General features: G+C 45.0%; 1 protein-coding gene across 3 annotated transcripts in view; it reads right to left on the bottom strand.

Moving 5' to 3' along the window:
- MYOT (myotilin) overlaps positions 1 to 26,274 on the bottom strand; it is a 607,534-nt gene that overhangs the window by 53,610 nt on the left and 527,650 nt on the right. For all 3 annotated transcript variants that reach the window (XM_069199264.1, XM_069199262.1, XM_069199263.1), the window contains one exon: positions 20,591 to 20,756. In XM_069199264.1, the coding sequence (XP_069055365.1) occupies positions 20,591 to 20,756 (166 nt within the window). The remainder of the gene's footprint in view (positions 1 to 20,590; positions 20,757 to 26,274) is intronic.

Genomic DNA, 26,274 nt, shown 5'->3' on the forward strand with positions numbered 1-26,274 from the left:
ACCCATGGCTCCAAGTGTTCCAACCTCCTGTCTGAGGAGGGAAAATGTGACTAACTGTCACTGGTTAGTGACTGAACATTATCTAGCTCTCTGCCACCTATCACTAAGGTTTCCCTAACCTGTACCTTTGTTTCCACAATTGGCACACCCTGGCATCCAGGTAAGTCCCTTGTAACTGGTACCCCTGGTACCAAGGGCCCTGAAGCCAGGGAAGGTCTCTAAGGGCTGCAGCATGTCTTATGCCACCTTGGAGACCCCTCACTCAGCACAGACACACTGCTTGCCAGATTGTGTGTGCTGGTGGGGATAAAAGGACCAAGTCGACATGGCACTCCCCTCAGGGTGCCATGCCAACCTCACACTGCCTATAGGTATAGATAAGTCACCCCTCTAGCAGGCCCTACAGCCCTAATGCAGGGTGCACTATACCATAGGTGAGGGCATAAGTGTATGAATACTATGCCCCTACAGTGTCTAAGCAAAACCTTAGACATTGTGACTAACTGTCACTGGTTAGTGACTGAACATTATCTAGCTCTCTGCCACCTATCAGCTGAGAGCTGCCCTGCAGCTCACTGAACCGACCTGAACTTGGACCTACAGGGACCCTTTGTTGAAAGACTGTTTACAGACTTTCGAAGCTGCCCACATCCTCGAGGTAGGAATATGCCTGGTCCCAGTTGAAACTCCGTTTGCTGGCCTTCCTGCTGCTCCTGCCTTTGCCCAGCATGGACATCCACCACCAGCATATGAGTGTCCTTCACCTTAAGAGAGTCTGAAAAAGCCTCAGCCCACTGCATCCCCCAAGACAAGACAGAGGAAGGAAGGAAGCTGAGACTTGGACCTTGTCAGTTACTGGTGATGGTGAAAGCTTCAGATCCTGCACCAGCGTCAGAATTGGGCAGCCTCACAGATGCATCCTGCATGTGTGGTCTAGACAGATGTGACTGACAAGCTACTATTATCCATTTCGTAGTTGCTTCCTTTGACCCGACTTGTACCACAGTCCAGCATCCTTTTGGCTAGCAAGGTACACAGATCCATACATATCTGTGGTCTGCCTTCAGTCCCTTGTTTCCCTGTATGGTGCTTGTTAGCACCCCTAAGGTAACATACTTACACTATAATCTATGTACATGTAAAAAGTCTGATGCTTATTCCCCTAGCCTTGCAGGTACCCATGATACTGCTGTCACTTCTGATATTATGTTTTTCTTGCGTTAATCCAATTTTCATTAACACTTAGACGTGCGAACATCACTACAATACCTGAAGAGTTACAGTGTATCCCATTGTGGCAGGAAGGATTTACGATTTTCAGGCTTTGGTTAAGGATATCTGAATCTATAGGTGTTTTCCAAAAAAATAGCTGTTTACAAACTGCATACTGGACCCATGCTGCATTACATTGCAGCTTTGCTTTTTCTGCTTGGTGGCTGCTCTAGAACATTCAGAGTCCATGTGTTTAATCAGGGTGTAAGGATTTACAACTGTATTGTGTTTTACATCTGCGCTGATTATGTTCTGTGGACTCACTAGACATGGCCTCTCTCAGAATGGGATCACTGGCTCAACATACCATTACAGAATGCTGCTTATCGTGTTTGGTATTCTGTAGTATTGTGTTTTCTGCCGTGTCTATTCGATATGAAATCTGTATACTGTAAATATGTTCTAAATATGAGTTACTATTAAAGGTGTTGTGTTCACACCCACACACACACACACACACACACACACACACTGTCTGAATATATTTATTTTATTGTTTCTTGGATTACTGAGTTGCACTGTGTCTCGACTCATTTCATAAATCTACTCTTGAGTTAAGCTTTGCACTGCTCACTCAAAAGTAACCAGAGTTAATAATGCTTAAGTGACCTCCACCTTTTGTTGTGGACTGTGTACCTTGACTGCTGAATACTAGTGATCCTAAGCTTTTTATAATATATAGAGGTCTTAGGCCTCCATAATTAACCACTCTCAGAGTGAAGCCTGCTGGGGCATGAGGGGTGTTGCATGGATTAGAGATCACAGACAACAGAATCATAAGTGTCACCCTGGAACTTACTAAGGTGGTGGTTCACCACTCTGCATCTGGCGGTGGACGGAAGAAAAGAGGGTCAAGTTAAGGGAGGAAAGTAAGATTCCAAGTACTAGTTAAGATTGCCACAGAAAATGTACATGTTCACCTTTTTAATTCACCTCATATCTTGCCTCAATTACCATCATCTAGTTGGAGCAAGGCAAGAATCTCAGCCATTGTAGGCTACAAAGTGAATTACAAGTTGTAACCTAGTCTAGAAGAAAACTACGTGGTCCTTATGATTTGTATGCCAGTGCTGTCAGATGTTAATGGTTTATGGCTCACCTGCTTTGAAATTCCAGCTGAATGATGCCAGGTGCCCATTAGTTCTGGTTGTTCATAGTAAGCACCTTGCCCTTTTCATTCATGCCAGAAGATCTAGTCGTGTTTGGTAAGGGATATTCCTCCCCCTTCATCTCAGGCATATTACCTTCTACAAACTTGCTAACTCTGATATTTGCCTTGTTTAACCATATGATACATGTCGCTACCTTGATCAGACTAACATGTTGCTGTTTCCTTTTAAGTACCTGCGACTTCTAAAACTTTTCCCAGAAGGGGCTGTTAGTGAGAATACCGCCTGGCATTTTGCAGTTATCTTAAGTCAAAATTATAGCTTTTCTGGTTACTCCTTCCACAACTGAAAAATTTAGCATCTTCCTGGCCTGACCTCTAATTATGAAGATTGTGTATTGTAAGGAAATGCCTCCTTGGCATGGTTACCCCCTGACTTTTTGCCTTTGCTGATGCCAAGTTATGATTTGAAAGTGAGCTGAGGCCTGCTAACCAGGCCCCAGCACCAGTGTTCTTTCCCTAACCTGTACCTTTGTTTCCACAATTGGCACACCCTGGCATCCAGGTAAGTCCCTTGTAACTGGTACCCCTGGTACCAAGGGCCCTGAAGCCAGGGAAGGTCTCTAAGGGCTGCAGCATGTCTTATGCCACCTTGGAGACCCCTCACTCAGCACAGACACACTGCTTGCCAGATTGTGTGTGCTGGTGGGGATAAAATGACCAAGTCTACATGGCACTCCCCTCAGGGTGCCATGCCAACCTCACACTGCCTATAGGTATAGATAAGTCACCCCTCTAGCAGGCCCTACAGCCCTAATGCAGGGTGCACTATACCATAGGTGAGGGCATAAGTGTATGAATACTATGCCCCTACAGTGTCTAAGCAAAACCTTAGACATTGTAAGTGCAGGGTAGCCATAAGAGTATAAGGTCTGGGAATCTGTCATGCACGAACTCCACAGCACCATAATGGCTACATTGAAAACTGTGAAGTTTGGTATCAAACTTCTCAGCACAATAAATGCACACTGATGCCAGTGTACATTTTATTGTGAAATACATCCCAGAGGGCAACTTAGAGATGCCCCCTGAAACCATACCCGACTACCAGTGTGGGCTGACTAGTTTTAGCAGCCTGCCACACACCAGACATGTTGCTGGCCACATGGGGAGAGTGCCTTTGTTGCTCTGTGGCTAGTCTGTACTGTGTGGTGGTCCCTCTCACCTCCCCCTGCAGGCACTGTAACACCTGGCGGTGAGCCTCAAAGGCTCACACCCTTTGTTACAGCACCCCAGGGCACTCCAGCTAGTGGAGTTGCCCGCCCCCTCCGGCCACGGCCCCACTTTTGGCGGCAAGGCCGGAGGAGATAATGAGAAAAACAAGGAGTCATCACTGGCCAGTCAGGACAGCCCCTAAGGTGTCCTGAGCTGAGGTGACTCTGACTTTTAAAAATCCTCCATCTTGCAGATGGAGGATTCCCCCAATAGGATTAGCGATGTGCCACCCTCCCCTCAGGGAGGAGGCACAAAGAGGGTGTAGCCACCCTCAGGGCTAGTAGCCATTGGCTACTAACCCCCAGACCTAAACACACCCCTAAATCGAGTATTTAGGGGCTCCCAGAACCCAGCAAGATAGATTCCTACAACCTAAGACGAAGAAGGACTGCTGAGCTGAAAAACCTGCAGAGAAGACGGAGACACCAACTGCTTTGGCCCCATCTCTACCGGCCTGTCTCCCCACTTCAAAAGAACTGCTACAGCAACGCGTTCCACAGGGTCCAGCGACCTCTGAAGCCTCAGAGGACTACCCTGCATCTAAAAGGACCAAGAACTCCCGAGGACAGCGGCTCTGCTCCAAGAAAAAAGCATCTTTGCAACAAAGAAGCAACTTTGAAAGAACACACGTTTCCCGCCTGAAGCGTGAGACTTTGCACTCTGCACCCGCCGCCCCCGGCTCGACTTGTGGAGAAACAACACTACAGGGAGGACTCCCCGGCGACTGCGAGCCCGTGAGTAGCCAGAGTTGACCCCCCTGAGCCCCCACAGCGACACCTGCAGAGGGAATCCAGAGGCTCCCCCTGACCGCGACTGCCTGCTTCAAAGAACCCGACGCCTGGTAAAGACACTGCACCCGCAGCCCCCAGGACCTGAAGGATCCGACCTCCAGTGCAGAAGCGACCCCCCAGGTGGCCCTCTCCCTTGCCCAGGTGGTGGCTTCCCCGAGGAGCCCCCCCCCCCCTTGCCTGCCTGCTTCGCTGAAGAGACCCCTGGGTCTCCCATTGAATCCTATTGCAAACCCGATGCCTGTTTGCACTCTGCACCCGGCCGCCCCCGTGCCGCTGAGGGTGTACTTTTTATGCTGACTTGTGTCCCCCCCGGTGCCCTACAAAACCCCCCTGGTCTGCCTTCCGAAGACGCAGGTACTTACCTGCTGGCAGACGGGAACCAGGGCACCCCCTTCTCCATTGAAGCCTATGTGTTTTGGGCACCACATTGACCTCTGCACCTGACCGGCCCTGAGCTGCTGGTGTGGTAACTTTGGGGTTGCCCTGAACCCCCAACGGTGGGCTACCTTGGACCCAACTTTGAACCCTGTAGGTGGTTTACTTACCTGCAAAACTAACAAACACTTACCTCCCCCAGGAACTGTTGAAAATTGAAGTGTGTCCAGTTTTAAAATAGCTTATTGCCATTTGTGTGAAAACTGTATATGCTATTTTGCTAATTCAAAGTTCCTAAAATTCCTAAGTGAAATACCTTTCATTTAAAGTATTGTTTGTAAATCTTGAACCTGTGGTTCTTAAAATAAACTAAGAAAATATATTTTTCTATATAAAAACCTATTGGCCTGGAATTGTCTTTGAGTGTGTGTTCCTCATTTATTGCCGGTGTGTGTACAACAAATGCTTAACACTACCCTCTGATAAGTCTACTGCTCAACCACACTACCACAAAATAGAACATTAGAATTATCTCTTTTTGCCACTATCTTACCTCTAAGGGGAACCCTCTGACTCTGTGCATGCTATTTCTTACTTTGAAATAGTGCATACAGAGCCAACTTCCTACATGTATAAATTGTAATTTTAGCCCACGCTATGACTGCAGGTCCAATATGGTGAAGTAACTTTACTGTGTCATAAGTTTAAAAAATTGTTTTTTATCTGTGTATCGGTTGAGCTCCAGTAAACCAAATGCTATTTTATTCGATGTGCTTAAAATCCTCACACCGTTCCTGATCTTGGTGCTACACAGGGAAATATCAGTGATAATAATAGCAGTATGATCCATCGTATACTCAGCTGACAGGCTAAGTTCTTGGAAGGTACTCATTACAGGACTCGTATTACATCCGCAGACTTACCACAACTGGTTTCTTGTTGACTCTACATTTGGTTCAGTTTCTTCTGGACCAATATTTGCACCCCCTGACCAATGCAAAAAGAACATTTACTTCAGTATTGGAACTTTCATAGATTTACATGCTTGAATCATTCCCTATCGTCGAGATGGGAGTCCCCGGTAAATCAAAATAGCAATAAAGAAGCAACTATAATGAAAAAAGGCCCAAAGGCTTTCACTTTAGTAGCCTATTCTTGTCTCTGTGAGTAAAAAGGACCAAACCAAGTCTCAGCCAATCAGGCTTCCCCTCCCTCTAGAACCCTCCTGTGAGAAGCTCCATTCCCTCAGATTTTCTACCGCACGTCGTTCTAGGTAGTCTCCACTGAGCTCTTCTCAGTCAAATCTCCAAAGATCTATTTCTACTGCTTTTCTACAAGAGAAAGAAGATCTCTTCAGCAAGTAGGGCTTAAAATTTTTCCCTGGCCTAGGGAAATTCTATTTTCTCAAAATTCAACATGTCAGACAAGGAAAAGAAAAGCTTTTTTACAGCCTGCAAAACCTGTGGAAAATAGAGACTTCATTTTGAAGATCCACACAAGGACTGCATTTATTGCCTCTATCCTGATCATGTAGCTAAGGCCTGAAAGGTATGCAGAACTTTTTCTAACAAAGCCCTCAAAGACAGGGAGAGTAGGCTACTGATTTGGCTACATTGAAATCCAGATCAAACCCTGTTTCTGGTTCTGATAGTGAGGAATTCTCATCTTCGTCAAAAAAGTTCCAAAAAGGGGCAGATCTCCTCAGGCTCATCATTCTGAGGCTCCACACAGGAGTTCTACATCATCCGAAAGAGACTCTAAAGAACATTCTGTTTCCTCAGAATGCAGCAAAAAAGCCTTTTCTGAGCCTCCAACACCACCCCCAGTGGTAAAACACACTTTCAAAAAAACAACTGGAAAAACTACGACAACGACACTGACGACGGCAGCATTGCCGACGACCGCCTCGTCAACGGCAGCGTCAGAAGGAGTGTATACGGCCTCATTGTTGACTGCCACAACGTCCACCGTCTCTACAGCAGGTTCCGCTTCAATGATGGTCACCTCAATGACGTCCTTGTCAACGGGTTTTTCGGTCACATCGTCGACGATTAATGTGCTCATCACTTCTCTTCCGTTGACGAAACCATTGGTGAGACCATTGTCAACGCCGACACTATTACCATCGTCGATCGCCTCGTTGACGAGACTTTCTCCATTGTCACAGCTGACTCCATTGACGTCGTCGTCGACGATACTGTCGACGATACCGTCTGTGACGGTAAGAAAATATAAAAAATCTGATTTGCTTTCGCCATTGCTCACATCACCAAGTAAGGTATCATCATTGGTACCTACACATCTTTTAGAGGAGAAGGATTCAGAGGATGAGGGCCTGTTTGGGATTGCACATAGCCCTTCAGAACTGCATGTGAAGTGCCAGGACTTAGAAGAGGATATTCAGCATAATCCCCAATCATTTTATTCGCAACCACAGCAGTATCCTTATCAAGAGCAAATGGTTTGTTTGCCAGGATCCCTCATAGCGGACTTACAGTTGATGTTAGACGACTACAGAAGGCGATTTCCTCCGGCCGGCTCAGCAGTGCAGCAACCATCTTTGCCACCTCATGTGCCTCTTCCTTACACTCCTATTCGTCCGGGGGTACCACCGTTCGATGTACCACCACAGACACCAATATCAGTTCAGACACAAGATCTGTCTTCAACGGATGAGGACAGAGAGGAGGGAAAATTGCCGGATGCAATAACAGAGAGGGATGATTACCAAATTCCTACTCCATCTTCACCTTCCCCTGTTCTGAACGATTCCTCTCCGTGTGACATCGGAGGTGTTTGCTAAAAAGAGCTGCAAAGAGGTTTGAGCTGCCCATGCCAATGAAGTAAATGCATTGTTTCCTTTATGATTTTAAAGAACCTTTGCAAAAAAAGTATAAAATCGATGCCAATAGTGGACTATACATGGGATGAAGGCACCAAGGTGTTGAAAAACCCGGCTATGGTCACTCCTGTCTTGACAAAAAGTATAAGGCACCGGAAGACTCTCCGGCCTGCCTCACGGGACACCCCAAACCGGGCTCAGTCATTGCCCAGGCTGCGCAACGCAGTTCCAGAAACCCTTTGGCATCAATATCTGCTCCACCAGACAAGCAGGGTAGAAGGCTAGATAATATAGGGAAGTGTTTCTCCTTTATGTCTTCTCTTATGATAAGGGCCTCTAACTCTTTGGCTATCATAGGCAGGTACAACAGGCAACTATGGGCAGACATTGCTCCCTACCTAGATCAACAACCAGAGGAATCAAAGAAAGAGGCGAGAAACATCTTGCAGGATGGTCAAAAGTCTCCTGCTGAGGTTATAGACTGTGCAATGGATATCGCTGCCACAGCGTTTCGGCAGCTGTTCTAAGAAGGCAGGGTTGGCTCCGTGCAACTTCGTTTAAACCAGAGGTTCAAAACAAGATTCTGGACTTGCCTTTTGATGGACAAGCCCTATTCGGAAAGCATATTAACGACGCACTTCAGTCCATAAAGACCGATACGGACACAGCCAGGTCCCTTGGCACGCTACAGTTCAGAAAGTAGCCCTTTCAGGGGTGCTAGAGGTCAGGGGTATTCATGTTACAGGGGAGGATTCCACCAATACAGATACCCCTCTGTCTCCGCTGCATCTCAGTCCTTTCGTTCTCGGTACCAACAGATACTGCCTCCACAAGAGGCATATTCGAGAACAACCCAAAGGGGAAGAGCAGGAAGGCAAGCGAAATACACAGGGCGCAGACAATGACTTTCTAGTGACTCTGCCTACGAACCTTTCCTTGGATGCAAAAATAGGGGGAAGGATTTCCCACTACTTTCACAATTAGCAAAAAATAACATCAGACCAATGGGTCTTAAACCGGATTCAATTTGGCCATACTTCGGAATTCCTGTAGTTTCCTCCAGCAAGACCCCACTTCCACGAAGGGTGAAACACTTACATCTGCTCAAACAGGAAGTCGAGTCAATGCTCCTCAAGGGAGCTATAGAGAGGGTTCCACATCAAGACAAAAAGAGGGGATTTTACTCTCGGTCCTTCCTGATTCGAAAGAAGTGGAAAAGTTGGCGCCTAATCTTAGACCTCAGGGATCTCAATACTTATCTCAAGAAGCAGTCATTTCATATGATTACCTTAACAGATATCCTGTCCTTTCTCAATCCAGGAGATTTCATGTCCACCCTCAATTTGCAGGACGCATATTTCCATATCCCTATACACCCTTCCCACAGGAAATATCTCAGATTTGTAGTAGCCGGAGAGCATTTCCAGTTCAAAGTGCTTCCTTTTGGTCTGAAATCGGCCCGAGAATTTTTACCAAATGTTTAGCTCCAGTCGCAGCCTTCTTCAGAAGGCATAACCATCAGGTCTTCCTGTATTTGTCCGATTGGCTGGTTACGGCCAAGTCCCGATCTCAGGCACAAAGGTCCACAAGCGCCTGCGTGGAGCTGTTCACAAATCTGGGCCTAACCGTCAACCGCAACAGTCCTTAAGAAGAAGAACATTTTTGGGGGCAATATTGGACACATCCACCAACAAGGCAACTCCTACAGAAGAGAGGCTGAAAAAGCTCATATCTCTGGCCAGGCTCCTGCAAAAAAGAAAGTATATTTCAGTTCGCCTCTTCAAGTCCCTGTTGGGAATGATGTCCTCCTGCATTCCACTGCTACCATTCTGTTGTCTCAGAATAAGACCCTTCCAGGAACAGCTGGACTCTCAGTTGACAAAGTCCACGGGGTCTTTCGATGATATAATCAGGATAACAAAACACATGATATCATCTCTGGCTTGGTGGACTCAGGAGTCTCAATTGTCAGTGGGGCTTTCTTTTCTCCTCCAACCAGCTCCGTGGGTGTTCACTACCGATGCATCTCTCGAAGGCTGGGGAGCCTTCCTTCAGCACTTACAAGTCAGGGGCAAATGGAAGCCACATCAGAGGTCTTTTCACATCAATTACCTCGAATTGAAGGCAGTTCGCCTAGCGCTTCGTGATTTCCTTCCAAAGATAAGAAGATCATCAGTACTCATTCGGACGGACAACACTACAACTATGCATTATATCACCAAGCAGGGAGGAACAAGATCTCTCCTCTTATCGAGAGAATCTCAGCCCATTTGGGAATGGCCTATCATGCAAAAAATAAACCTTTGAGCAGAACACATCCCGGGCATTCAGAACGTCATAGCAGACTCTCTGAGCAGGTCTCTATCATCCAACCACGAATGGGAACTGGATCAATGAATGTTGAATTGAGTTTTCTCCCTATGGGGAAAAACAAACCTGGATCTCTTCGACACCTTGAAGAATGCAAAATGCTGTTTCTTTGCATGTCGGGATCACCATCGGGGCTCTTGGGGGAATGCGTTTTCTATGGCATGGTCAGGAATTTATGCTTAAGCCTTTCCTCCCATTCCCCTCATGCCGAGAGTCATAGCGAAGATCTAGAGCGAACGCTGCAAACTTCTTCTGATCGCTCCGGCTTGGCTTAGCCAGTATAGGTATACAGAGCTCCTTCTCCTCCCAGAGAGCACAGCATCCCTCTACCAGTAATGCCGTCCCTACTAACAGTGAGCAATGGTCAAATTCTCCACCTGGATCCAGCTTCACTTCATTTAACAGCCTGGCTCCTGAACACCATGAGTTTGCACCCCCTAATATTCCTTCAGGCTGTAGAGTCATCCTCGCCAGAGCTACAGCTGAAAGTACCAGCAAATGTTATCGTCTGAAGTGGAAAATGTTTTGCTCATGGTGTACACAGGCTCAGGTACATCCTTTCTCTTCATCGCCGGAGCAGATACTGCCTTATCCTCTGGCCAGATCAGCGTTGGCGATCGCTTCGATAAGAGTCCACTTAGCAGTAATTTCCCGCTATAGACGTAAGGACAACGTACCTCCTTTGTGGTCCACAAGAGTCATAAAACTATTTCTTAAAGGGCTGTTCCGATCTTTCCCTCCAGTCAGACCTCCTCCACCATTGTGGCAGCTTAACCTGGTGTTGTCCCAATTATTGAAGCCTCAGTTCGAGCCAATTCACAAGGCAGATTTAAAATTTTAATCCTGGAAGGTTGCTCTCCTTCTCGCTCTTACCTCAGCCAGAAGAGTGAGCGAGATCCAAGCATTCACTATCCAAGACCCTTTCTTACAGTTCAAGAGAAAGAGGGTTGTCTTACGAACTAATACAAAGTTTATACCTAAAGTTTCTTCAAATTTCCATATTAATCAACCGGTGGTACTAAAGTCATATTTCCCAAATCCTTCAACACCGGCGGAACAGGCTCTTCATTCATTGGACGTTCTTAAGTTTTATCTAGATAGAACTAGGCATTTTAGAAAATCAAATCAACTTTTCGTAGCATTTAGTGCTCCTAGAAAAGGCCAGTCGTTGTCCAAGCAGGGGACTGCAAGATGGATAGCCTCTGCTATTAACTACTGTCATACAGTGGCAGGAAAACTTTTAAAGGAAACCAACTCATGCACACTCAACAAGGACAATGGCCGCATCCACAGCACTCTTCGGAGGAGTGCCCATTCAGGACATTTGCAGGGCGGCCACCAGGAAGTTAACGCATACCTATGCAAAGCTTTATTGTTTGGAAGAAACACCGCAGGGTGATGTAGCAGTAGGACTAGTGGTTTTACGACATCTATTCCAGTAACGGTGAGCTGTTGTATTTTCTTCATTACCTTTTTCCTGCCAGCCCCGGATGCTTTGCGCACATTGTATAGCATTGTTTTCTTCCTTTGATGCGGTATTATTTATTATTTATCATGCTACAGTGATGTTCTCTTCGCATATTCATTGCTTAATTAATAATTCATCTCTGTTCATGATCATGTTTACTTCAGTGATTGTGGTTATATGTACTATACAATGTGCTTCACTATTGCTTGCTATTCTAAATCAAGCATGTGAATCTATGAAAGTTCCAATACTGGAGTACGAAAATTAATTACTTACCTGTGACTGTAGTTCTCCAGTATTGGAATCTTTCATAGATTCACATGCGTCCCTTCCTCCTCCCCTCGGAAGTTCACCGTTATCTGTTCTCTTCAGATACTTTGGCACTTGTGCTTTGGAAAATCTGACGGAATGGAGCTTCTCACAGGAGGGTTCTAGAGGGAGGGGAAGCTTGATTCGCTGAGATTTGGTTTTGTCCTTTTTACTCACAGAGACAAGGTAGGCTACTAAGGTGAAAGCCTTTGGGCCTTTTTTCATTATAGTTGCATCTATATTTCTATATTTCTATTCAGAAAAGACCGCACCAACCAGGTAGGAGGAGGTATCGCCATTGTCTTCAAAGACTCCATCAGCGTCACCACCTCCACCGAAGACACCCCTCTCGCCGCTGAACACCTGCATTTTCAGATTCGCACCGATCCGAGGACCACCCTCAGAGGATCCCTCGTCTACCGTCCTCCCGGGCCACGCGCCCCTTTCAGCGACGCCATCGCCGACTTCATCTCCCCGCACGCCCTCGCCTCGCCGGACTACATCCTCCTAGGTCACCTCAACTTCCATCTGGAACAAAACAACGACCCCAACACCACCACCCTGCTCGACAACCTCGCCAACCTCGGCCTCAAACAACTGGTGAACACCCACATCGCCGGACACACGCTTGACCCCATCTTCTCCGCCAGCAAACACGTCTTCTTCAGCCACGCCTCTGCCCTACACTGGACCGACCACAGCTGCGTCCACTTCACATTCCGACGCGAGACCCGCCACCTCCGCACCCAACCCATCCCTCGTCGACAGTGGAACAAGATCCCCGAAGAGCAACTCTTCTCCGCACTCGCCGCCAACCAACCCACCCTCACCACCGACCCCAACGACGCAGCCCTCAACCTCACAAACTGGATCTCCAACTGCGCAGACATCCTTGCTCCCCTCAAACGCACGCATCGACAGACCAACACCAAAAAACCTCTCTGGTTCTCTGACACCCTCAAAGAATCAAAGAAAACTTGTTGCGCCCTTGAGAAAGCCTGGCGCAAGGACCGCACCGCTGACAACATGACCGCCCTCAAGAACGCTACCCGCGAACACCACCACCTGATCCGTGCTGCCAAAAGGAACTTTTTCACCGACAGACTGGACAAAAACAGACACAACAGCAGAGAACTCTTCAGCATCGTCAAGGAGTTCTCCAACCCCAGCGCCAACGCCGTCACGCCCTCACAGGATCTGTGCGAATCCCTCGCCACTTTCTTCCATCGCAAGATTAGCGACCTCCACGACAGCTTCGGACACCAGACCCAACCATACACCACCGAACCGGCATCCACGGCCATCACCCTCAACAACTGGTCCCACATCAACACGGAAGAAACCAAATCCATCATGAACTCTATCCACTCCGGCGCCCCTTCGGACCCCTGCCCGCACTTCATCTTTAACAAAGCCGACGACATCATCGCCCCGCACCTCCATACCGTCATCAACTCTTCTTTTTCTTCTGCTACCTTCCCCGAATGCTGGAAACACGCCGAAGTCAACGCCCTACTAAAGAAACCTACGGCTGACCCGAGCGACCTAAAAAACTTCCGCCCCATCTCTCTTCTGCCTTTCCCAGGCAAAGTAATAGAGAAGACCGTCAACAAACAGCTGACCACCTTCCTGGAAGACAACAACCTGCTCGACCCCTCACAAACCGGATTCCGAACCAACCACAGCACTGAAACCGCCCTCATCTCAGTCACTGACGACATCAGAACCCTGATGGACAACGGTGAAACAGTCGCCCTCATTCTGCTCGACCTCTCGGCTGCCTTTGACACCGTCTGTCGCCGCACCCTAATCACCCGCCTCCGCTCCACCGGGATCCAAGGCCAGGCCCTGGACTGGATCGCCTCCTTCCTCTCAAACCGTTCCCAAAGAGTTTACCTCCCTCCGTTTCGCTCAGAACCCACCGAGATCATCTGCGGCGTACCCCAAGGCTCATCACTCAGCCCGACACTCTTCAATGTCTACATGAGCCCCCTCGCCAACATCGTACGCAAGCACGACATCATCATCACCTCCTACGCCGACGACACCCAACTTATACTCTCCCTCACCAAGGACCCCGCCAGCGCCAAGACCAACCTACAAGAGGGTATGAAGGATGTCGCAGATTGGATGAGGCTCAGCCACCTAAAGCTGAACTCTGAAAAACGGAAGTCCTCATCCTTGGCAACACCCCGTCCGCCTGGGACGACTCCTGGTGGCCCACGACCCTCGGCACAGCACCGACCCCCACAGACCACGCCCGCAACCTCGGCTTCATCTTGGACCCTCTTCTCACCATGACCAAGCAAGTCAACGCTGTGTCCTCCGCCTGCTTCCTCACCCTCCGCATGCTCCGCAAGATCTTCTGCTGGATCCCCGCCGACACCAGAAAAACCGTGACCCACGCCCTCGTCACGAGCCGCCTGGACTACGGCAACACCCTCTACGCCGGGACCACAGCCAAAACTCCAAAATCGCCTGCAACGCATTCAAAACGCCTCGGCCCGCCTCATCCTCGACATACCCCGCAGCAGCCACATCTCCGCACACCTGAGACACCTGCATTGGCTCCCTGTCAGCAAAAGGATCACCTTCCGACTTCTCACCCACGCACACAAAGCCCTCTACGACAAGGGACCGGAATACCTCAACAGACGCCTCAGCTTCTACGGCCCCACCCGCCTCCTCCGCTCCTCTGGCCTCGCACTCGCTGCTGTCCCTCGCATCCGCCGCTCCACGGCGGGTGGGAGATCTTTCTCCTTCCTGGCGGCCAAGACCTGGAACTCCCTCCCCACCAGCCTCAGGACCAACCAGGACCACTCCGCTTTCCGGAGACTCCTAAAGACCTGGCTGTTCGAACAGCGATAACCCCCCCCTTTTTCCCCTAGCGCCTTGAGACCCGCACGGGTGAGTAGCGCGCTTTATAAATGTTAATGATTTGATTTGATTGATTTTGATTTACTGGGGACTCCCATCTCGACGACGGGGAATGATTCAAGCATGTGAATCTATGAAAGATTCCGATACAGGAGAACTACAGTTACCAGTAAGTAACTACTTTTCTTCACCCCAGTGGGCAGTTATCAGAAACATGACTGTGCAACCTTTGAAATCTGGAAATGCTAGAGCAAAATATCACTGTCATCATCGGCACAAAGCTTTTTTTCAATAATTCTTTTTAAAGGATGGGGGCCCAATATGGTGAGCGAGGTCACTGCATTTTCACTTTGGCCACTGCAAGGGAAAAAAGGAGGAAAAGGTGCAACTTTTACTAAACAAAGTGTTAACTCCTTCCATTTTTGTCAAGATCGGCCGTGGCAGTCAAGGTTGGTGGCATCTCCAAAAGCAGCTCTGTAAAAAATGCTCAGAACTGTACCACTCTGTTCGTCTGCTGGCGCAATATCTCCCTCTCTCTTTCTATACTCTTATTCCTCCTCTCTCATTCTCTCTCCTCCCTCTCTGATTGCTTTCTCTCTACCCTTCCCGTCTCTCTGTCTTTTTATTTCTCTCTTTAAGCATTCCTGGGCCTGCAGCCATTAACTTTGCAGAGCTGGAGAAAATGACAGAGGCAAAGGGAGCGCCCTGGGCTTTCAAATCATGCCTTGAGGGGCTCCAGTCCACCCAGGAAATGCACAGTGGAATAAAAGGAATGTCCAGCCTTAGTGCCCAATGGCAGCCATGGCCAATTCCAAGGCCCCCACAGATCCCAAGGTAACAGGAGGAGAGGTGATTTATACCGAGGGGTATTTGCAGATTTCTTGCTTTTGTAGGGTTTAATAATGGAGTAGCCCTGGAATAGGGGTTTGAATCAAGGAGGGGAGGACTCCTACTTTACTCTTAAAGGGTTGAAAGAAACTTGATTATAGTTCAAAGAAATCGATTTTCTTATTGTTTTAACTCTCCTTGTAGACAACAGCAAGCTTGCTGTAACAGAATGGATCTTCAGCAACAGGAAGTCTAGTTGCTTCTTGGGGGGCAAATACAATTTGTTCACAAAGCCTAGGTCCTAAAGGGCTCTGGCTTGTAGAATCTGGGCTGTGAGATGTGGATTTTGATGCAAGAAGATCATGTCATCCAGTTATATTATCAACCTCATTCTGTGGGTCATCAAAACCTAGGCCACTGTAGATATGACTTTGGTAAAGCACCAAAGGGTTGAGGGACGAGCACATGGAAGGGTTGTGAACTAAGTTACTTCTAAGTGATCACCATAAGTAACCATTCAAACTTCTTTTTTCCCCAAAAAAGACGAGGCTCACAAAGCTGTTTGATAAGGCATACATGAGAAGGCTCTATTATGGAGATTGCTTGCATCCTCTGCATCTTTAAGTTGTTGCTCTTTTAAGGAGAAAAGTAATCAGTGAGGCTTTTAGAGCTGAATTTGACAAGTGACAAACTATCTGTCAGAACCCTGCATCCTTTGAAGAACCCAGGCATCTGCTGTAAGGCATTGCCAGTTGTGAACAAACTTAGTGGTCAGCTTTCCAGTTTTACTGTAGAAGAAGAAATTGTTAGGCTCACTTGAAATTTCTCATTAGTAATTACATGATTCTCTAACATGACCTCTTCGGGTCATGGAACTGGTTCAACATTACACTCTGTGCCATATCTAGCCAAATTTTTTTTTTAAATTCAAGAAACCCACCTGGCACATCTACTTGTAGCAGGCCCTTCGCTTATATGGTGAGACTAGGTAACAGGTATGAGCATATAGCACCCCTTTTAGCCCATTCCTTGCCAGAAGCTTGGTTCAATAGCTAGTGATTTTCTATTACGATTTTGTAAAGCTTTTCAAATATATGTAATGAAGCAGGATCACAGTAAGTGATCTATATATGTTAGCCGTATTCTTTATGTTGACTTTATTTATGTTACTAACCACTACTTTGTGGTTCATTTTATTGATTATTCAATGCAGCTCAAAATGTAAGCATTTAATCATAAGTAAACACACTGCTGTATAGATTATAAGTCTACAGCATATGTGTTTATTTACTTATGATTAAATTAGTGTTTCCTTGTAGTAATGGGGACTTTAGGGAGCTTAGTTATAAAACAGTCATAATCTGTAATAGACACAGGTTTTCAAAAGCAGAATAGACACTGTCTTGTGTGAATTTTCATTCTTTAGCCATACAGCGAGTCCCCTCTACAGATGTAGGATGAGATTTTCGAGTAGGCTATGACCTAAATTTGTTGCAACACCCTACTCATAAAGACCACAAGCTTGCTGCTCTTTTTCTCCAATTTGCAGCCAAATGTTGTAATACACTTACAGTATGATTTTTCTAGTTGGTCACCTATGTCTTTGTAGCTCTCTGATCCAGTCTGTCCTAATTCCATGACATCACCTGGGGTATTTGCAAGTTTTACGAACTGTGGCATCATCATTAGCATCAGTTTGTGTTTCTGTAAGGGCATATTGCACTGGTTTCAACTTAAGGTACAGTCAGAAACCAGAAACGGAGGATGTTCAGTGTGACATGAATACTCCAAGTAGCATGTAGCTCAGCTTTGACCTGAATGAATTTAGAATAAACTGCACTTCAAGTGAAGCATCTAGCTCCAATATCTACTAAACACATGCAGCTCAAATCTAATATTTGCCACCAGGATGGGCGTTAGTTTTTGCTAAATAGATGCTTGAATGTGAATTGTACATTTCCTATAGCATCAATGTTGTATCTTGTGTTGCCTTTAGCTTTATCATGAAGCTAAAAGTACTTGAAGTAGGCTACTTTGAAAATATCCAGCAACATGTGGACCCACCCATTGATTGGCACATTGAGAAGCCAAGCAATCCTCAGAAAGTGTGATCATCTGGGTCTTCATTGCGCAAATATTTGGTCATTCATAACATGTAATTTAAGAATTAACTGGAAGGAGCAGTATAAAGAGGAAATTGAACACAGAAGTGAAAGAAATGCCACGTACCTTATTGTCAAAAGAAAGACCTTGTGAAATTGCATCTCCAGATTTTCCCAACTGCCTGAAATAACTCTTAACCAATTTATTGAGATATCATGCTGAACCATACACAATTTTGACTTGATTTCATGGGGATAGTGAAATCACAATATCACTGTAGACTGTAAGACTTGCTCAGAAGAGCATGAAAGTTCTTAAATGCCTCCCTTTAACCTCTAGAAATTTAACAAATGTATGTGAAATGATGAGACACGTTGTACAATTCAGTTCCATTTTTCAAAAACAGTTCTGAGGGCAAACTCCTGTCAACTCTCTTGCAGCCTTTCAAGCTTGCTCGGTTACTGCAATTCAGATGATAAATACATACCACCGGTCTTTAAGTTTACCAGCCGCCATTGGTGCATTGCGAGAGTTTTGTGGGAGTCTCAGAGTAGTGGCAAAATAGTACCTGTTACGAATGTGAACTGATGTTCATCATGACAGTGGTGCAAACTAGTTAGTTACTGGTTGCTCTCCAGCTACCTGTAAGTAGCTCTCCTGTGTGCATTCCAGTGGACTAAATGAGAAGCTTTTGCTTGGTTGATTTAATATATGTATACCAAAAAGTGTGCATTTGAGACAAAAATGGATACATTTTCAGAATCCATAAAGCTGATGTTTGGAGAAAAATATTTGAATTTACTAAATATATTTAAAGCTGATATTTGAGTGATAAAAATCTGTGTTGGAGAGAATATTCATATTATTATTATTATTAACTTGGTGTTGGGCATTGCAGCTATGGCAGTTTTGTATTACCCATGTAGAGGCATTTCACATTGATAAAGCAGTTTTTACATTACTACTGGTAACTGTGCCTGGTACACTGATGTGATTGCTGCTGCCACTCTTGCATATGGTAGCCTCTAATGAAATCTTGTCCTCTGTCGTTACTACTGCATCTCCAATAATAATAGCAGGGCCACTGGAATTATGCAATTTTGTGTCTGCACCCTTTTCTGCATAACAATGGATTTGTTGCAGCTGCCACAGAATCCATCATCTGCTGCACAGTCTGCAGATTGTAACCAAAAAAGGTGTTTAGAGCTCAAAAGGACCACAGATGACTGAAATCATAACATCAAATGTTGCTGCTCAGTGGAAGGTCCTTTGCAAAGTTTGACTAGTTATCTTTCTGTTGTTTATTGCTGTATTTTGGTGTCAAACTGGTACTCATGATGTGAAACCTTTGCCCCAGGGAACATGTGTTAAAATAATAAGGTAATATGATGACAAACTGTATCACTTCATGCCCTATAATTTACCCTTTCTCGTTGCATAATTTAGTAAACCTTGCCCTATCATGTAGTCCCCCCTGCAGCACGATACCAGTGGCCTTGAATATTAGTAGCTCTGGAGGATCATCATGGAATATAATTCGTTTTGAATCTAGAAAATGTTGGAGACCCCTGGCCTAGGGCAAGACATGAAGCCTTGTGAGCCCTATGAATGAATCTGGAAAGAGATAGCTGTACAAAGTACGTCAGCGAAGAAATACATTATGAGAGTCCTGTTGATTCTAATGGGGTGCAATGCAGTACAGTGTATTAGATAGGATGTTTTTTTGCATTATTGCTGTGGCAGACCGAAGTGGTGAAATAGTTAAGACTTGCCACTGCAGACTATAATTGAGATACTTTAAAATTGTAACATAAAAAAATATTGTTTCACTTCAGTGTATCCACTAATTGTCTCAGGGGTATGTGGAGAACACACAAACCACACTAGGGTACATTTTTGATTAAAAAAGTGACCTGAGAACCAACAAAAGAGCGAGTCTTATCTGCTTGCCGATCCGCCCCAGGTGCATATCCAGTGAGCCTGGCTTTGTTGTAGATCCCATTTGTTCTTTGCCGCAGCAGCAAATTCTGTTCACCAACTCCTCTTCGAAAGGGAATCCATCCTCATGAAGCCCTTGTCAACAACAGCCTGCAGCTTTGTCCAGCTGGAGGTTTTCTATTTTCCAAAAAGTGACAAAGTCCGAATGTAGCAATCTTCACCACAACTTTGCCCAGTGACTCCCCGATGACGATACCTCCTACTCGAACACCACTGGCGTCCTTGCCATGCTGGACTCTATGTTCTCTGACACTTATCTTCAAAAATTCTTCTTCTAAGTCCAAACGTAATGCAAGTCCTGTCCAATCCACTTTGTGTATCCGAACCACGCTTCATGGTGGTCAGCTATAACTTTCGACTTTGCTCCATTCTCATGCGACTAGATGTCTGCGGCTGGCGCTCTGATCTTTTAGGCACTGTTTTTTAAAAATAAATAGCTAACAAAAAATCTATAAATCTGGTCCTACTGATATTTGTCATTTTGGTGTCAAATTATTTGTTAAATTCCACTGTATTTTTCTAAATTGTTGTGGGATTTTCTTGCATTATGTTTTCACTTTATTACTGTTTGAGTGCTGCATAAATATTTTACACACTGCATCTAAGTTAAGCCTGATTGTTTTTGCGCCAGGCTACCAGAGGGTTATGCACAGGTTAATTTAGTGAATTATTGTGGTTCACCCTGACACGGCTTGTGGTTGTTGCTTGAGAAGGGTTCACACACCACCTCCACCCAAACCCAATTCCCTACAATGCTTTAAAATATACAATAGTTTATATGTACAGTTCCACACTCTAAGCGTATTGCACAGTCTGAGCTTCTTCAATTCAAATGGTGCCTATTTGTTAATTCAGTGCTATGAATTATTGTGAGCAGATTACAAAAGATATTTTAAAGATAAATGGAAGGCGGACAACTGAGATTTGTTCATTTGTTTTTTTTTCTTGGTTTAGTCAAGCATTTTGCATCATACCTTATTCTGTCCGTGTTATACTGCAACATTTCATTATTTTTCTTCAGTAAGATTTGTGGAAATGGCACAGCAGCGACTTGGCATTCGATCCTCACAGTATCTCCTTCCATACCACGTGCACTCTGTGGTTTGCGAATAAATGATGGTGCCCGTCTGTGCTCATGCGCTAAAAACAAAGAGTAAAGTAAACTTGCACATTTTCGTGTCATCATTGTAGCTTACAGGTGCGTAAAACATAAAGGAAAAAAATAAGACAATGAGTTGGTGTTCAGAGAGTGTGCCAACACTCCACAACGTATATCGTTTCACTTTCTATGGATCAAATAACGCTCAGAGGTTTCCACTCATAAAAAGATATCACCAGGAGGGGACTTGTCTAATGAAAGCTAGAAGTGCAAACGTTTGAGGGCACGGTTGAGAACATTACGTTAAAACACCTCTGCCTACAGAACCAATCGCCAGAATATTACCACATTTTTATGCTATGGAATTTATTAAAAAGGAAGCTAGGTGGACTCAAAACCATGTTAAGTACTTCACTGTATTTGTCTTCTTTACACACATACTGCAATGGTCTTAAGTAATGGTGAGCCATCACAGAGATCTTTCATCATGGTGACAAATGCAACGCATTTCCTACTGTGCTTGACAATGCAGACGTACCTGAGCCTCGTTCATTTTTGAAGTCTGTGAAGTGGGGAACTGTTACGTTTATCCTAATATATATAAACACGCGCCTGAAGTAAGATTTATAAGTACAGATGGCATACCGGTCTTGTCCAAGGTATTTCCCTTTACAATGATGACTGTGCAAGATCAGAGACGGATTCACCACCATCACTGCCCAGAGCTTGTGAACTGAAATATTAATCGATGTTTTGGTGCCTTTGGTATTTCTGCCTTGTCTTTTCCATTCAATAACACACCTTCAGCAATCGGTATCTTTATTCTATATTGCCTCTGAGCAGGGAAGCTCTGTTTTCTAAAGAGTTAACCAGCTGGATGCATGACATTCAGCCACGGGCTATACTATTAAGTAGGAAACAACATCTCATGTTTAGCGGTGTGTAAGGAAACACTGCTTTCAGATACCCAAAGGCCTCACTCCATTACCTCTTTGCATCAATGTGTGTTAAATTGACTACGGTTTGCTTTAGTCATGGTGATTATCTTCAGTATCATACTTCAACCTCCCAAGCTCACATTTCTCTCGGTCTGGCTCTTCTGCTCGTCTCCCCTCCATTATATCATTGCCCGTCCCACACTCAAGCCTGACACAGCTGACACCACACTCTGCGACCTTTCTGCATTCAGCACACATCCACTATTGCAATGCACTGTCCTACAGCCCCAAATCACGCTCTCACCACACAACCCTTTCTTTCAAAGTCCGTCAACGTAACCCCCTAGCATTCCTCGGTGCCTGCACCTCATCCTCGTATTTGAAACTGTCCAATTCACTATATAATCTTGGGAAAGTAAGAGAAATTCGGAGTCCAAGACTTACATCTAGCTCAACTTTTGTCAGGCGTTGTATATTTCTATACAACACATCTTCCGGAGTATCTTAATCTTTCACTGTATATGGTTGGTCATGATTTTAATCACATAACACTTTATGAAACACTTTTACCTTAAAAAATTGCACAATATTCCCACCATTACGCTGGTATTTGGCCCACATTTAATCAACTTGAGCACATTAGTACTGGAATCAACAACAGAGACAACTGATTCCAACCCCCTTCACCATCTCAATTATATTTCATATTTCAGTAGATGTCAGAAAAGACCTTGAGGTGTTTCTGCATCATCTGCCAGAAATGGTGAAGGATATCTTCATGACAGATCCATGCTTTCGTTTTCTGCTTCTCTTGTGCTGTTTTTTTGTGCTGTTCATCACTAGATTGGTGATGTCTTGTTTAGGTTTACTGAGTAACAGTAGGGCCTCTATTGTACCCTTTTACAAGTGTGGCCTTTCCCAAAGGCTGTTATAGCACCAGCTATTACCTTTATTCACTGTCTTTCCAATTAGTTAATAACATAAAACTCACATGCTATGAACAGTTACGTGAAGGTAAATCAGTGATATTCAAAGTACGGCCCATGGGCCGCATGCGGCCCTCCTGACCTTTGCATGTACCCCCCTTGGTGAATTACAGCATTAGGATGATTTTTAACTGACTGAGCACTAGCATTAAAAAAATGGTAATTAAAAAGGCGTTCATTTGCAGGTTAATTTCAGTTAAAATGATATAACTAGCTGGTCCTGCACCACTTCACTTTAGGAACACTCATTTTTTTAAGACGTCTTGCAGTAAAAGTGTAAAAGGTATGTATGATAAGTCTCTTCAGAATTCAAAAAGTGTATTTTATATAACATGCAGAACCGTTTCACCTTAGTAAATCAGATTATATGAGTACCTTGAAAATTGAGACTTTTTTTTTTAAAGGTGATAATTTTTTTAACACATGAATCTAGAAACATTCATTCTTCTCCCACCCTAGCAACAATGTCAATAGTGAACTAAGAGGTAAGTCAGTTATTATGTTGCCCTTTAAGTGGCCTGGGTTCCTGTTATACATGAACAACAATATTGTTTATTAAATCAAACACAGGAGAAAGTTTTGTACACCACTCATCCTGAAGTTCTGTATTTCGAATCCTTTTCTATGGGAGAATAAAGCGAAAGTGAAATAAACAAATTGCATAGGATCACACAATTTGGTAAATGGGGAAGCTGGGATTAATCCAGGGTTTTCTGGTGCAATTCAGCCACTAGATGCTTATGCTTTCCTCCTCTAAACCCACCTTACCTCCAACATCCCCCCAAATGCCTCCCCCACCACCAACCACAAATGCCACCCTGTTAGCATCAATGCGGCCCTCGGTCACATCACAGACCAAAATTTTGGCCCCCAGGAAAATCTTTGTAAGTACCCATGAAATAAACCAACGCAACACTGGCAGGTATCCATTATCTGTGTATGTGACCAGAACCAGTCATGTAAACTTAGTCCATACGCCCTGCCAACTTGAACATGGAATGCCAAGTGTTATTCAGCAATCTCCTGGAAGCATATATTAAGGACCATAGTGACATACTGAGCATGTCAATATGAGTCCTACTAAGTGGCTCCCGATTGCTTGCTCAGGTGGGGAAGTGTAAATCAGTATCAATTGCTGACAGCATGCGGTAGTAGGTAACATGCTTTTAGAGAATCTAAGTGCTGAGCTTCCCTGCAACCACATTATTTACACAACAAGGATTTGATTCACCCTAGGTTTCCATACTCTGGAAAGTTCACTAGATTAGTCTGGTCCCCATATTGTGCTCTAGCATGGTGATCAGAGCTCAAGCACTGCTAGATCTGTTTTTAAAAATGCTGTCATGCCATCTCAGTTACTATCCAGGTGGCAGAGCTGCAAGAGTACATCACTGCAGGGGCCAAATAGTTCCCTGGACCACTAAGTTGACCATATTTGCAAGGTATTGCATAAAGTGACTTCAGCTACGGTCTATGGGGCCTCTTTAATGTTTGGTGGGGTGTACTTTGTTCCGTCAGCGATTGGATGTACCCTTTTGCCTTGGCAGAGTAAAGCCAGACAGGTAAAATGTCTAAATCATGGCCACTATGAAGGTATCTCTATCATACATGCCAGTGAGACAAACATCAGGCTACAGATTTCCTCTGTCTCTGTTTCTCTAAGCAAATCTGCTGCAGTGGGGTGAGGGTGAGTTGTAGAATTGTGTTTTCTTCTAACGTCCAGCTGATTGACATGACTCTCTCAGCCACAGGAAGAATCCCTTGATGTCTTGGGGTCGGCATCCATGTGAACTGATCTATATAGGACACACCTCCCAACCGGTTAAAACATGCATTTGTCAAAACCAAAGTTGGATCACTTGTGCAGCAACTAATGCCCCCATAGTCTCACTTTCTGTAAAAGATCCACACAGCGGACGAGCAGAAATGGCACGTTATTGACATCTCCTCCACTCCAGAAAGAGGTGAAAACCTCATAAGAGTTCTCCAGAAAATGGAAGTAAAATGGATTGAATGATGTAACTATAGAGAGCATGTACTGAACACAGTGGAGAATTGGTGCTCAGATGTAACTGAACTAAAGGGCTCATATCTTCTCTTACATCAATCAATCAACTATAGCATTTGTAAAGCGCAGCACTATCACCCCTTAGGGTATCTGGGCGCTGAGGGTTAAGTGTCTCAGTTGAAAAGCCACATCTTGAGTCTCCTTCTGAAGTCTGCCAGAGAAGAAGATGTTTGGAGGTGGAGGGGCATCCTGTTCCAGGACCTGGCTGCTGTGTAGGAAGAGAGGCCTCCGATGCAGCTGCAATGGATGCAGGAGGTTGTGCGAGGTTTAGCGAGGCACAGCGTAGTTGTCTTGCTGGAACGTAGAAGCTCAGTGGATGGTAGATGTAGGAAGACCCTAGGTTGTGGAGAGCCTTGTATGTGAGTGTGAGGATTTTGATTTGGCATCTTTTCTGGACGGGGAGCCAATAGAGGTTCCTGAGGTGTGGGGTGATACTTGAGCAGTTGGGGAGGTTGAGGTGGTTGCAGTGTTCTGTAGAGTCTGGAGTCTTAAGTAGCTGGGAGGACATCCATGGAGCTCAGAGGGGGAAAGGGGGCGTTTTCAGGGATGTACTTGGGGTGTTACACCCCTAATAAGTGTATTTTCTTATACATAGATGGGAACAAGTGTTTCTAGTCAGGTATGGTTCGGTGTCTGTCGGATTTCATTAGGAATTCTTACACACAACCTGACAAAAACACACACACACTCTTCCTCTCTGTTTTGAAGGTCCTTACAAATGTTGGATATGTTATAAAATATGCTTTCTTTCACTTGATATTCTTACCAATCTGCACTCCTCTCCCTTTCCAATGCCCCTAAGGCCCCTCTCATGCACCCTGCTTATTGTATAATATATTTTAACATTAAATGCCTTTATGACTGCAAGAAATTAATACATCAAGTTAGAAAGGACAATTCCCACAGCCACATTACCCAAAGAACAAGAACATGTCATAACAAAGGAAATATTCCGCAAAAGTGTCCAACAGTATTCATAGACAATACTTGTAACAGAAGGCAGTAAACATTTGCCAATAGTAAATGAGCTCCAGGGGAGTAGCCTGGTCAGTGAGAATGGGGAGGGGGGGTGGGGCCTTCAGATTTCCAAAAAGATGTTAAACGATTCCTCTTTTTTACAACTGACAATAATGCACAGATGTATAATTGATAATCAGCTTGAAATGTGCGAATATGTGTTCTCCTCTGCACAACATTAATTTACCTAGTGGGTGGTGGCACTATAAGAAATCATATGTATATGGCTCTACATTTTTAATTGGTTAGGAACTGGTCTTTCCTCTTATTAAGTTTTGACCATATTTGATGTGGGTATCCTTTTTGCCTAGAGGACTTTGAGGCATTTATGCTCGTAATCCTATTGCTTATTGGTAATTCTCTTTAGCCGTCATTTCCTCTTATGTATTTCTCTTCTCATCCATCTCTCAACCTTCCTTTGAATTGTCCATACATATGTATTGGCATTACACACTTTCCCTCGAGCATGCCAATATGAGTTTGTGGTTCTGCCCGTTGTTTTGATTGGGGTTGTCATTATCTATTCCTTTTCATTCCCCTCTGAATGGCT

The sequence above is a fragment of the Pleurodeles waltl genome, chromosome 7, assembly GCF_031143425.1.
Source record: "Pleurodeles waltl isolate 20211129_DDA chromosome 7, aPleWal1.hap1.20221129, whole genome shotgun sequence".
Classification (NCBI taxonomy): Eukaryota; Metazoa; Chordata; class Amphibia; order Caudata; family Salamandridae; genus Pleurodeles; species Pleurodeles waltl.